This window comes from Lutra lutra, chromosome 5 (genome assembly GCF_902655055.1).
Source record: "Lutra lutra chromosome 5, mLutLut1.2, whole genome shotgun sequence".
NCBI classification, from domain to species: Eukaryota; Metazoa; Chordata; class Mammalia; order Carnivora; family Mustelidae; genus Lutra; species Lutra lutra.
Genome location: NC_062282.1, coordinates 121,945,021 through 121,959,063, shown reverse-complemented (window position 1 = coordinate 121,959,063; position 14,043 = coordinate 121,945,021). Strand labels below are relative to the sequence as shown.

Sequence of the window (14,043 nt, the reverse complement as noted above, 5' to 3'; positions counted from 1 at the left end):
TCTTGAAGCTGCCCAGCTAGTTAAATTTCATGGTGACAGAAGCCTGAACCCTGGGATTATGACCTGAGCTGAAGGCAGAGGCATTAACCTACTGAGCCACACAGGCGCCCCCATTCTGCTAACTTCTTAAAGTATATTCACTACCAACATGATCCTTCAATAGTAAAAAAAAAAAAAAAAATGAGTGATACATACTCAAGTTATTTATTGTATCCCCCCAACATTCATGTCTGCTTAGAATCTGTGAGTGTAAAGTTATTTGGGAATAGGTATTTGCAGATGTAATTGATTTAAGATAAAGTCATACTGAATTGGATGGGCCCAAATCTACTGACTGGTGCCTATATAAAAAACAGGGAAATTTGGACACAGAAACAAAGAGAGAAAGTCAGGTCAAGACAGAGGCAGAAATTGTAGTGATGCATCTACAAGCTAAGGAATGCTAAGTACCGCTGGCAACTGCTCAAAGCTGGCAGAGATGCATGAATACAGTCTCCCTCAGAAGGAATCCATCTGCCCTGCCAACACCTTAATTTTGGCCTTCTAGCTTCCAGAACTGTGAGGGAACATGTTTCTGTTGTTTTAAGACAACAAGTTTGTACTAGTTTATTACGGCAGCTAAAGGAAACTAAATTACTACCGCAAGTGGTGTTGATTTGATATGGCACTAATAACCCCCAAAGTAATCATAAAAATTCAATAATAAAAAAATCTATGTATACAATGAAGCACACTGGTGACGGATCAACTGGATGGCCATATCAAAAAAAGAATCTTTGTGTCTAACTCATACCATACACAAAAATCAATTCCAGATGGGTCATCGTTCTAAATGCGTAAGGTAAAATCATAAAGTTTTCAGAAGGGAACAAGGGAGAAAATCTGTGGGTTGGCAGATTTCATACACAAAAATTAAGAATTTACGCTAATCAAAAAACATCATAAAGAGACTGAAAAAGTAAGCCTGAGGGGGAGAAGATACTTGGAAATATACATGAGCAACAAAGGACTCCTATCTTGAATATATAAAGAGCTCTACAAATCAATTAGAAAAAGGCAGAAAATCCAATAGAAGAAACATTAATCACCTGGGCACTTAACCAAAGTGTACCTCTAATGGTCAATAAACAAATCCAAAGGAATTCATCTTCACTAGTCATTAGGGAAATACAAATAATTTTTTTAAAAGATTTTACTTATTTATCTGAGAGAGAGAAAGAGCACGAGAGTGGGGTGAGGGACAGGAGGAGAAGCAGGGTCCCCACTGAGCAGGGAGCCAATGCGGGACTTGATCCTCGAACTCTGGGATCATGACCTGAGCAGAAGGCAGATGCTTAACCAACTGACTCACCCAGGCACCGCACCCGGGAAATACAAATTAAAGCCAAAATTGCAATACCACTATGCATCCAACTGAATGGCTAAAAGGAAAAAGATCTCTATTAATACAAAGTGTTGACAAGGATACAGAGCCAGAATAGTACTTAAATTCTCATACCCTCCTGATGGAGCACAAACTGATACAACATTGGACAACGATTTGATGGTACAGTATTAACTATAAATATGTTATGACTCAGCAATTCCACTTCCAGACACATACCCCATGGAAATACATACATATATTCAACAAAGCTATATATATAAGAATATTCGTAGCAATGCTATTCGTAATAGCTCCAAATTGCAAACAACTCAAACATTCACCTACGGTAGCTGAAGTGGCTACCACAAAGCCAATCTCTTCCATATACTAACAGTACAAAGTCAGTGTTGGATTCTAAATTTGCCCTAAAGAGACCAATAAGTTATTTGCATACTCCTCGAAGTGCACACAGAGACTATAAATTTTATTAACATTTTAAATATAAAAGAAATCTCAAATATTAAGTTGACAACTTTATTTTCAAGGGCACTAAGTGTAAGTCTGTCATCTTAAACCTTAAACACACGGTCTACAAATTTTTCAAATGGTTTTAATTTATAACCTCCATCTAAAAAAAATGATAGCAGCAAACAAAGTCTTGATTTTTCCAACCAAAAGGTATCCTTTGAAAGATGACATTGCTAGAAAACAAATTAAGTTAAAATACAGCAACATAACACAAAACAACTGGGCTTCAGAGTGGAACTAATCTGAGTTTGAAGCTCAGCTTTTTAATTTACTAGTAAGTGATGGGAGAGAGGTTATTGATTCTACCTATCTATCCAAGGAAGGTAGAGATATCTGTCTGGCATTGTGTGATGATTAAATGAGGTAATCTACATTAAACACTTAAGCGTGGTGTATAGAACATAACAAGCACTGAAATGAACCAGTTTCTGGTATGTTTCACTCATTCGTTTGCTCAGTATTTACTATGGGTTGAGTCACATTTTGAAGATATTGGTTTTTATTAAGGATGGTAAGTAAGAGCCTCATGATACAGAAGAAAGTTGAAAATCTTAACAATGAGAAAAGCCCTCAGAAATCATCTGACTTAAGCATCACACTTAAGGGAAGGGATAGGCATGGCTCTTTTGGGGTCAGATCAGAGACCTGGGGGGAAGGGTGCTTCTCAAGCTCCATATGGCCCACCAGCTGGCCTTGCCTCCTCACACTGAGAATAGTGTGTGATGGGAGAACTCATCACAGAAGATGTGCAGTAGCCTAGCAAGAGGCAGAAAGGGGGTTGTTTAAAAAAAAAAACAAAAACAAAAAGATGTACTCCAACCTCTTGGCTTCCCCAGTGAAGACACCAAAACCCTAAAAGACATTCTAATTTCTGGTTCAATACTTCCTTTTTCTGAAAGCTGACTTTTGCCTAGTCCCTGGAAAATCTGACTGGTCTCTAAAGCAAAACCTGTGGTCAGAATGTGATGATTCAGAGTCAGATGAAACAAAGAATTAATCTCTTCCTCCCAAGCTTTTACTCTGTCAACAGTTTAATACTGAGAGATCAGTATTAAATCTAATTTAATACTAATTAGGCAACTGGTTTTAAAAAAGGGAAAGCAGTCCCCAATACCGAGACTCCTTTAGTACTTTGCAGAGAAATATATCCACCAGTATCATCCTCCGTAAGAGAGGTATCAGTAAGAACTCCTAAAACAGGATATTCTCAATACAAACATCACCGTCATTTCATAATGACCAATTAGGAAATCAGTGGAGAACACCCAAAAGGACCTACTTCAAGCATTTATTATGTAAAAATAGACTGGGATTTGAATAGAGGTTTTCTTTTCATGTGACCTCATTTTGACAGCCGTGTCAGAATTCTTTATTTTGATATTCAAACAAGACCATGTTATGCAAGCCTTTTATCAACACTTCCTGCTCAGCAATGTCATTATGATTCAAAGTAAAGATTTCATAACTAGGAAAATGAAGAAAAGGGAACGTGGCTGGTTGCTTTTTCAGTCAATTACTCTGCTGAACAGAACTGTGAATCACAACATTAAAGGCAAGCAACAAAGACATACTGGCTATAAGGGAAACTTACCACTACTCTTGAGGCCAGATCCATGTATCCTAGCTTTTCAAGGAGGTTATAGATGAGGCCGGTCTGGAACAGGGCTTCAGTGATGGGTGCAGTATAGTTCTCGTTTCCAAGGTAATCAATCAAATCAAAGGCCCTCTGAATAGATACCTTGCCTAAGCTAAAAGGTTATGGAACAGAAAAGTCAATATGCTGAGGGAGATGAACTCTATAGACATGCAGAGAAATGTTATGAACAGATGGTGAGTCTTGAAGAACTAAAATTTTAAGCTTAGAGTGTATTCTGTAAAGTCAGACTAAATATTATCCTTGATTAAGTTCATGTGTATGACCCAAGGTTAAAGATAGATTTCATGAGAAAGATAAACAAGAGCTCAAGTTTATTCCCCAAGTCACCTGTAAATTGCTACAGACTCATGGAAAGTATTATAACGTCCCGTTTCATGGGAAACGATGAAGAGTACTACCTTTATTTATTTATTTATTACTTATATTTACCAGGTGAGGACAAGTAGCATAAAGAGGATTTGAATCAAAAAGAAAATATTTTGTTATTTGTATGGGAATTTGTCAAACTTGTTACAGGTCCACTGTGAATTTATGGTGAGCATATTTTAAGAATTAACCATTTAGGAGAAGTCAAAACAATGATGGCTCAGATGATGTAAGGTCACTTCATACAAAATGAACCAAAATAAGAAGGTCAACAAAGGTCAGAAAGAACACTTTTGAATATTCCCTGTGTCTCTAGACCCAATAACAACCCAAGTTGGTACTCTCACTTTTCAGAGGATAGCTACACACATCACTGCCATACATGGTTTTGGGATTCCGTAATGCACAGAGTAGTTAGGAGGCAAGCTGTACACAAGTAAGAAGGCCCCACTTCTCAGACACATCGCTTAAACCAGTGGGTAGGCACTAAGCTTCACGCCTAAACTAAATGCTGCTTGAAAAGAATTCTCTCATGAAATAAAGCCTGGATGCCTACTTTACTCAGCAAACAGGTGTCCTACTTGTTGGTATGGGCAAGTCTTAAGATATTATTTAAATCTTGTTATTTAACTGTTCACGGTGTTTGTAGTGGATGTTTCTATATAGATTATAACACCCCAGAAGGCAAGGATTAGAACTTACATCTTCCCAATCATCCAAAACGAGTATACCTAACAGACAATACATGCGCTAGTTCTCTTGAATTGTTTTTCTAAAGTGTTTTTTTCTGCAGAACACTTGTTTAAAAACCAACCAGCCAACACAAACCAAGCTCATGTTACCCTGCAAGCTCAAAGATGTTGTTGATGAGGTTGGCTCGGTCTTTGTCACTCAGGACGTAAGGATTTGTTTTCAGCTGTTTGATTAGTGCTTCCCAGTCGTCATCCTCATAGTGTACTACATAATAGCCGTTCATGTTCGTATTGACTTTGACCCACTGCACTTCTTCTGTAAGATTGATGACACCTAATACAGACCAAAAAATGAGAGAAAGAGAGGAGAGATAATAGGAGAAGAAAAAGTACTGAATGGGCATTTTGTTTGTTTCAAAGTTAATATAGTATATTGTTACATTTAATTATTCTACTAAGGAACTAAATGTCTGCCTCCTAGTGCAGTTATTTTAAAGTCAGCAAAGATCACCACTCATTTGTTTCAAAAATTTTTTTACTTTTTTTTTTAACTTAAGATCAATTAGCCAACATATAGTATGTCATTAGTGTTTGATGTAGTGTTCAACGATTCATTAATTGCATATAACACCCAGTGCTCACCACATCATGTGCCTTCCTTAATGGATAAAGAAGATGTGGTTCATATATATAACGGATTATTACTCAGCCATCAGAAAGGATGAATACCTACCATTTACCACGCATTCATTTAACAATTTTTTATTTAATGGTGAACAAGAGAGAAATGCCCCTTCTTCCCCAGATCTTACAGCCCAATGTAGTCAGGCAAACAGAGTATCATATAAATGTTATCGACGGAAAAAGAAAATTTGGCATTCTATGGAAGAACATAGAAGAAATGCTCCACCACCAAGTGGAGGTTAGGAGAGGTTTCTGGGAAGAAATGACATCCAAGTTGAGAGTTCAAGATATACAGGTGTTTTAAGAAGGTGATGAGAGTGTGTAGGGTGAGGAAGCAGGGAAGATAGTGACAAAATATGTAAAAAGTGTTCCATCTCAGTCTTTGTCTTTAATTACATTGGAGGAAGAATAAATGAAGCTATTTAGAAAAGTCACATAATTCAAAGCTAGCAAAAATAGACATTAGGGGAGGATGAAGATCTCATTAGGCACAAATAAGTCAGTTATAATAACAGGAAAGTGATATGCATTTTTGGGTCCCTACTATTAAATATAGGAATGCTAAAAGAATTGTTGGAAATTTATATAAAATGATTTCAATTAATAAGGAGTCATAAAATATATGACTACCAAAATATATTACTACAAAATCTGACTACAAAATATATGTAGGAATTTTTCAAATCCTTTAAATTGCGAATTGAGAAATGTCCTTTATGTAAGTTGGCAACAAAGACTTGGATTTAATTTAATAGTTAAGCGTATGCTTCTGAGCATCTCCAGATTTACTTTTTACTAGAATCTAGTTCCATGAGCTTACTATTTTGTTTACTGCTAATCCCTCAGTGCCCAGAACAATGTTCCTAGCAGATACTAAAAAAAATAAAAATCCTTGGTGAATTAATAAATGAATGAACAAAATAACCATGTCACAGTAAAGGTTTTCAAACCAAATCTAAATATGGTTTATAGATACTTACGAACTAAGTTTTCTTTTTTTTTTTTCTTTTTTTATTTATTTGACAGAGATCACAAGTAGGCAGAGAGGCAGGCAGAGAGAGAGGAGGAAGCAGGCTCCCCGCCGAGCAGAGAGCCCGATGCAGGGCTCGATCCCAGGACCCTGCGACCATGACCCAAGCCGAAGGCAGAGGCCTTAACCCACTGAGCCACCCAGGCACCCCACGAAGTAAGTTTTCTTTCCAACTTTAAGGAGTACTAATTTTTAAAAATTATCAAAGAAGAACAGAGACAAGGAAAATAATCTAAACTCAGACAATGATAGCTTTGTGGGGTGTATTCTGTGCCAAGACTTTTCCCATACACATTTTAATTAATGTAATATTTCACACAGTGGATAGATATGCATTAATATTTGTATTGCTTTTTTACCTATCAGTTTCTACCTCAGCCATTTTTCCACTGTCTTCATATGCAGTATGAAGCTTATCCACTGTATTCAATTACCTTCATAAATTCCATTTGAAAAGCTACCATAGTTTAACCCATCTTCTATTTGGAAATACTTACACTGTTTTAAAATTTTCACTACCATAATAACTCTGTATGACGGCTTTTGCACATTTAAACACATTTAATTTTGGTACCTAAAATCTCAGGGTCTATCAACTTCAAAAGCATGAGTTATTAAAATTTATCAGATTCTCTTAATACCTGAGTTACTCCAATTCTACTGAAACTACAAAGGATGTTTAATATAGAAAAGACTTACATTCTGATCATGTCCTAACATGACATACCAAATAATCAGTTTTTTCCATTAAAAAATCCTATATTAATTTCTGTTCTACGGCTGATAGAGCAGAAGATGGGAAAAATAAACTACATTAATAGGATTTATTCCTTTTCGTAGAGCAGAATGCAGTTCTAAGGAATAATAGGGAGATATTTAAAAAAACAATGACTGATGAAATTAACTTTATCAGTAACTACGGAAAAAATATCGACCTTCTCCAGGTCACCCAACACAATTTCCTGCAGAGCTTTTATCAAGAAAGAACCTTGGGAATCAAGACTAAAGAGCTCCAAATCTCCCTTTGCCAAAAAAAGAGGCAAGAAATGATAAGTATGGCAATTCTTCCACTGGATGGATACAGGAAAATACTGAAATACAGTGTATTTTGACTGATAAGCAATTCGCCGTGTTGTAAACTTGGCCAAGTCCAGACAGTAGAAAGGAGGAAGGCAGCTGGGAGTGTACTCGAAATTATTACTGTCATCTCGATGACAGAATACAAAGCAGTGTAGCCAAGAGCAGAGAGAGGAGAGTTATCATTTAAAGAATCAACATATTAGTCTCCCTCAGGTCTTCTGAATGATCCAGAATGAAGGACCTTAAAACCACAGGTATCAAAAAATAATAGCTTTGCACACAAGGGAGGTAACTACATCCTACAGCTCAAATGTGGATGAGGCTACCCTCATATGTTTTTAATTTATCGTAATCATTAACAGATTAAGAGTTCAATTTTCACAGTCCATTGAGTATTAAAAAAGACTCACTCCAATCTTATATGGCAGAAGCCCAGATGAAGCAATTTAGTAGTGATTTTAAAAACCATTTGTCAATGAGCTACGAAAATCAACTACTGTTTTATACAGAAACGCTAAAACACCGAAACAAAAAACAAGTTCTTACACAAAGTTGAGAAGTTGCCTGTGCAGCTTGCTCCAGAAGGCTAGCACGATATGCGCAGTTAAACTACATCCCCTCTTGTTCAAAAGCATTCCTTTCCCCAGTACCCTTTATTCTCCTTTATTTTATTGGGGGGGGGGGCAAGAGCAAAGGATGGCACATAATAAATACCTTAATTATATGCCCTTCCTTATTCTTTTCTTCCAAATGCCCTTTATTCAAAGACAACGCCAGGTCTTTTAGTTTGAGATACATACTTCTGGCACAGTGGTATCATCAATGTTTCAAATTAGATTTAATATAAAGATTTCCTACAGTTAAAGAGCTTAGGTCTGAGTAAGATGTAGATGAGAGAGGGAGTGGGGAGGGAAAAGAGGAGAGAAGGGAGAGGGAGACACTCATTATTTTAGTGAAATTTCCTCAAAATGTAGCTTGACAAAATGGCCCCTTTCACACCTTCTTAAGCCCAACTATTAATCACTCAAAATTCACGTATGTGGGAAAAAGTGACAAAGATATTGATCAAACATAACTCCTATAGTTGACTGAACAAACGGACTAACCCAGCAGCCCTGGCATTAGAACACATGGAAATATACTAGAGACTTAACAAATCACACACCGTACTAAAGTCATATGGCAAAAAGTAAGCCTCTGTAGCCCCCGTCTCTGCTACACTTCTTTTGAGAATAGAAAAAAATTAAAATGCAAATAAAATAAGAGGGCTTCTCACCAGAGCATTAGGAACCAAGACCCAACCACCCTCAGGTTCAATAATTTTTAGTGAGGACAGAACATTTTCAGTGTGGACTCTCAAAACCTGAACTGCCAGGAATTGAAACAGCGGGGGCAGCAGTGGCAGCAATGGCGGCAGCAGCAGCAAGGGGAAGGACATTTGAGAAGAGGAAGTAACAGACACTGCTTTCATCATCTGTTGGCTCCGTTCCAGCTCCAGATTAAACCAATTATATTATGGCACATTTTGCATATTCCCCATTATTAAGAATACTTGCAGAGGAAGGAAAATAGAAGTTATCATTTCATCAGGCTTTGAATGCTCTTTTCCTAAAACTTTTCACAGTGAGACCTGAAATTGAGTCACCTCGTTACATACTAAAGTTTATTCATTTAAAAAATGTGTGCGGGCTGGGTGCTAAGGTTGCAAAAGTGATTCACCTAGCCAGGAACTCTACCTTAAATAGGGAACACATCTAATGTGGGGACAGACCTAAGGGAAACAGTATTTACAGTATATCAAAAGAAGAAAAGTAGAGCATATTATTAGAGCACACAAGCAGACATCTAACCTGTCTTGAGGTTAGGGAAGGCTGCCTGGAGCAAGCAGTGAGCACGCTGAGATCTGAAGAATGAATAGAGTAAATCAAGGGAGTGGAAAGGTAAGAGTGTTCTTCCGGGAGAGCAAACAGCACGTGCAAGGGCAGGAGAGCACAACTGAGGTATGAAACAGTTTCTGTAGAGCAGAAGCACAGAGTGCCAGGGAAGGGCGGAGGGAGAAAAGGCTACGGCAGGAAAACAGGAGCTAGACTTTGGGATACGAGACTCAAAGACAGTTTTCAAAGCTCACATTCAGACTGAGCTTTAAAAGTTAAGGGTCTTTTATAAAAGCAGGTTTCTCATTGCCCAATTTTTTCTAATACCACCAAAAATTTACATACTATTGGGAGGTCTGGAAAATTTCCTTATTGGTCCAAAAAGGGAGATGGGATTAAGTGTTCTTTCTTTAGTCAGGGACCGTCCTTCCAAGGCCACTTAAAAGTAACGAGTTTTGTTTTCATCAAAGGCAGCCCTTCCTTGAACCCCTGGTTATGTTATATTAATCAAAGATATAATACTATCAAGTGTTCTTAATGTTTTAAATGAGATTGTTTTAACACTCCACTCTAGTTAAATGGCAATGCAACTGGCATGCTCACATATTTCACCTGGCATTATAAATTATTACATCACAGAAAGGCAACTTAGAAATGTGTATTAAATCACAAAAGATAACAGTCTTCATTTCTGAGAAGCATTCCTATGAAGAAGTTCATATAATGGCAAAACATTTAAGATCACAAATTTTTACCAAGACCTTTTTTTTAAAATAGAGACAAATGGTGAATCAAGTGTCCAACAGTAAGGAAAAATCAAATCAATATTGTATGTGTTTTTTAAAAAGGCAAGATAAAAATCACTTGTTCACAATGGTATCAACTAAGTAAAAAAACATTTAAAAATTATTAGAAAGAAATAATCACGAGAATAGTTGTGAGGGGGTGATCTGTTCTCCATTTTCTAGATTTTATATAATGTGGATATACTATGTTTAAAGATTTATTTTTCAATAATAACATGAATAACAACAGGTAACTTGTATATACCACGTAACACAGGCCAGACATCACTGTAGGTGCTTCACATAAATGAACTCAATCTAGAACACTATAAAATAGGGTCATGATGTCCACTCCGTAGCTGAGGGAATGAGGCGCAGAGAATCACAGAGCAACATGCAGGCATACAAGTGAACCAGACACTCTGGTTCCAAAGTCCATTCCATTAGCCACTAGACTCTACTCCCCTCTCAAAAATATAGGTGTGAAAACCAGATACAAATTCAAACAGGAAATGTTCCCTTTTCATAAATCTAGAGTATCACTAATGGTTCCTGCAGGACCCAAGACCTTCATGTTCTTTCAGGATGTAAATTAAGAGGGTGCATGGTGTGGCATTTACAGTGGTATTTAACAAATGGTCAGAAACTACATTTCAATTTTGTTTTTTATAGACTCCTACAGGTCAAACAACATATACAATCTTTACATTTTCTTATCCCCCTCTTCGGAATCATAATTTCTTACCCCATTTTCTTATTAACAAAAAATGTATACTATGTTCATAGGACATTTTGTAATGATTATTTGCTCTAAATCTAGATCATGAATCAACCTTTATAATGCATGAGTATCACCTGAAATGCAGTTGCCCAAACTCACCGCTAAAACGTAGAGAGCAGAGTATATTTTAAGAGACTGCTCTGCTTCTACTACTTTATACTTGGTAACATAAAATATTTATCTAGGATATAAAAAAAGACAGCATTTGCTGTTTTCTCCCAAGACTGCTAGCACATTCAAGGAAATTTTCTATACTTTACTTCCCATGAACAAGAAAGACTAACTTCATACATGATATAGGGACCAAACTCACTTTAGTCCTATCTTGTGTAGGTGATTCGTAAAACTAGCTCCAACAGTGTGCACTTTGGAAACCATAATCTCCTTCCTGCTGCTAGGTCAGAGTTTTAAAAAACATGCTGTTACATATTTCTTATCAGAAAAGAATTAATTAGAGTCAAACCTGACTTTTTGTCCAGTAAATATACCAATGGGTATTTTGAGAAATTTCTTCCCTCGGTGACATAGGATAGTGGAATATGCCAGAGATAGCTGTAAAAAAAAAAAAATTTGGAAGATTATTACTCTCTCCAGTATTTCAGTCAGTTACACATAATTTGTTGGGTCTTTTTTTTTTTTTTTCCTTTTGGTAGGAAGAAATTTTCAAGCTATTCCCAGAAAAAGATAATCTTGTTAGGTTTCAGAGAAACCTGTGACTGCAAATACTCTAATCCAAGGGTGTAAGAGAGAGAGCTGGAGGAGAAAGCTGGAATGTACCTTGCATCTGAAGGTTGAATTTCAGGCTTTGTATTTAAAAAGTATCTTTCTTGTTGCACATGAAGCTCCCTTCCTTTTCTCTGAACAGTCACTAAAGGAAATCCTTTTTGCAGGGTCCAGGTTTTCATCATTTTTTTTACATCTAGTGTTTTGTTTGTGATCTACCAAAAAAAAAAAAAAAAGAATAAATTATTTTTGCTTAAAAGTGAACAGCTTAGTTTCTACCTTTCCCTCTCTGCCTACCATATTCTATGAAGACTACACATTCTGTTAATAGAAAACCAGAAGCACAAATACAGAGTTAAATTTACACTTCTGATCTAAGTGAATGAGCAGCTGCCAAAAGGAAAGTCACCTGGAACAGAACTAAGTGGTAACTAGAGAAAGTGAGAGAAACCCTGTGTTGAAAAAGAAGTACAGGGCGCCTGGGTGGCTCAGTGGGTTAAGCCTCTGCTTTCAGCTCAGGTCATGATCCCAGAATCCTGGGATCGAGCCCCGCATCGGGCTCTCTGCTCAGCAGGAGGCCTGCTTCTCTTCCTCTCTCTCTGCCTGCTTGTGATCTTTGTCAAATAAATAAATAAAATCTTAAAAAAAAAAAAAGAAAGAAAGAAAAAGAAGTACACCCAGTGTTTGTCCAAATCTCTACGTCAGGACAAGCACTCTTTCAGCTCACAATACCACCCTTTAGAAGGTATGAATCATGACAAATACTCTAAGTAAGAAGCACAGCTACTTTCTCCTGTGAGTCAGCCTGCATCCAGACCCTCTGCTTTCCGTACATGTGAGCATCCACCTTGGAAAGAACTAATACCGTGAGGAGCATCAGAAAGCAGCGACAGAGTAAGATGTCAATGGGCCCAGTGCTCTCTCCCAGAAACTGCATCAGTGTATCTACGAAATCTAGAATCCAGCGTCGGAGATTCACAGACCCTCTAAAGTCCACTATCTCTATGACACTGGGATCATTGATTAAGAAGAAATTCTGGAACTATCTCTTTAAAGCAGGTGAGTTGGAGGAGGAGTCAAGATGGCGGAGAGGTAGCAGGCTGAGACTACTTCGGGTAGCGGGAGATCAGCTAAATAGCTTATCTAAAGATTGCAAACACCTATAAATCCAACGGGAGATCGAAGAGAAGAAGAACAGCAATTCTAGAAACAGAAAATCAACCACTATCTGAAAGTTTATATATATATTTTTTCCTCTTTTTATATTTTTTCTTTATCGGCTTTCTTTTTTTAAATAGTTTCTTTTTTTTTTTTTTCTTTTTTCTTTTTGAACCCCTTTTTATCCCCTTTCTCCCCCCTCACGATTTGGGATCTCTTCTAATTTGGCTAAAGCATATTTTCCTGGGGTTGTTGCCACCCTTTTAGTATTTTACTTGCTCCTTCATATACTCTTATCTGGACAAAATGACAAGGCTGAAAAATTCACAACAAAAAAAAGAACAAGAGGCAGTTACAAAGGCTAGGGACCTAATCAATACAGACATTGGTAATATGTCAGATATAGAGTTCAGAATGATGATTCTCAAGGTTCTAGCCGGGCTTGATAAAGGCATGGAAGATATTAAAGCAACCCTCTCGGGAGATATAAAAGCCCTTTCTGGAGAAATAAAAGAACTAAAATCTAACCAAGTTGAAATCAAAAAAGCTATTAATGAGGTGCAATCAAAAATGGAGGCTCTCACTGCTAGGATAAATGAGGCAGAAGAGAGAATTAGCGATATAGAAGACCAAATGACAGAGAATAAAGAAGCTGAGCAAAAGAGGGACAAACAGCTCCTGGACCACGAGGGGAGAATTCGAGAGATAAGTGACACCATAAGACGAAACAACATTAGAATAATTGGGATTCCAGAAGAAGAGGAAACAGAGAGGGGAGCAGAAGGTATATTGGAGAGAATTATTGGAGAGAATTTCCCCAATATGGCAAAGGGAACAAGCATCAAAATTCAGGAGGTTCAGAGAACCCCCCTCAAAATCAATAAGAATAGGTCCACACCCCGTCACCTAATAGTAAAATTTACAAGTCTTAGTGACAAAGAAAAGATCCTGAAAGCAGCCCGGGAAAAGAAGTCTGTAACATACAATGGTAAAAATATTAGATTGGCAGCAGACTTATCCACAGAGACCTGGCAGGCCAGAAAGAGCTGGCATGATATATTCAGAGTACTAAACGAGAAAAACATGCAGCCAAGAATACTATATCCAGCTAGGCTATCATTGAAAATAGAAGGAGAGATTAAAAGCTTCCAGGACAAACAAAAACTGAAAGAATTTGCAAATACCAAACCTGCTCTACAGGAAATATTGAAAGGGGTCCTCTAAGCAAAGAGAAACCCTAAAAGTAGTAGATCAGAAAGAAACAGAGACAATATACAATAACAGTCACCTTACAGGCAATACAATGGCACTAAATTCAT

The 14,043-nt window shown here is 37.2% G+C and overlaps 1 protein-coding gene across 2 annotated transcripts in view; it reads right to left on the bottom strand.

Moving 5' to 3' along the window:
- The window catches only part of LNPEP (leucyl and cystinyl aminopeptidase), a 108,111-nt gene that overhangs the window by 15,835 nt on the left and 78,233 nt on the right, over nucleotides 1–14,043 (bottom strand). For both annotated transcript variants that reach the window (XM_047731278.1, XM_047731279.1), the window contains exons 10-13: nucleotides 11,621–11,781; nucleotides 11,307–11,395; nucleotides 4,760–4,943; nucleotides 3,486–3,642 (exon numbers count right to left, since the gene is read on the bottom strand). In XM_047731278.1, coding sequence (XP_047587234.1) covers nucleotides 3,486–3,642; nucleotides 4,760–4,943; nucleotides 11,307–11,395; nucleotides 11,621–11,781 — 591 coding nt within the window. The remainder of the gene's footprint in view (nucleotides 1–3,485; nucleotides 3,643–4,759; nucleotides 4,944–11,306; nucleotides 11,396–11,620; nucleotides 11,782–14,043) is intronic.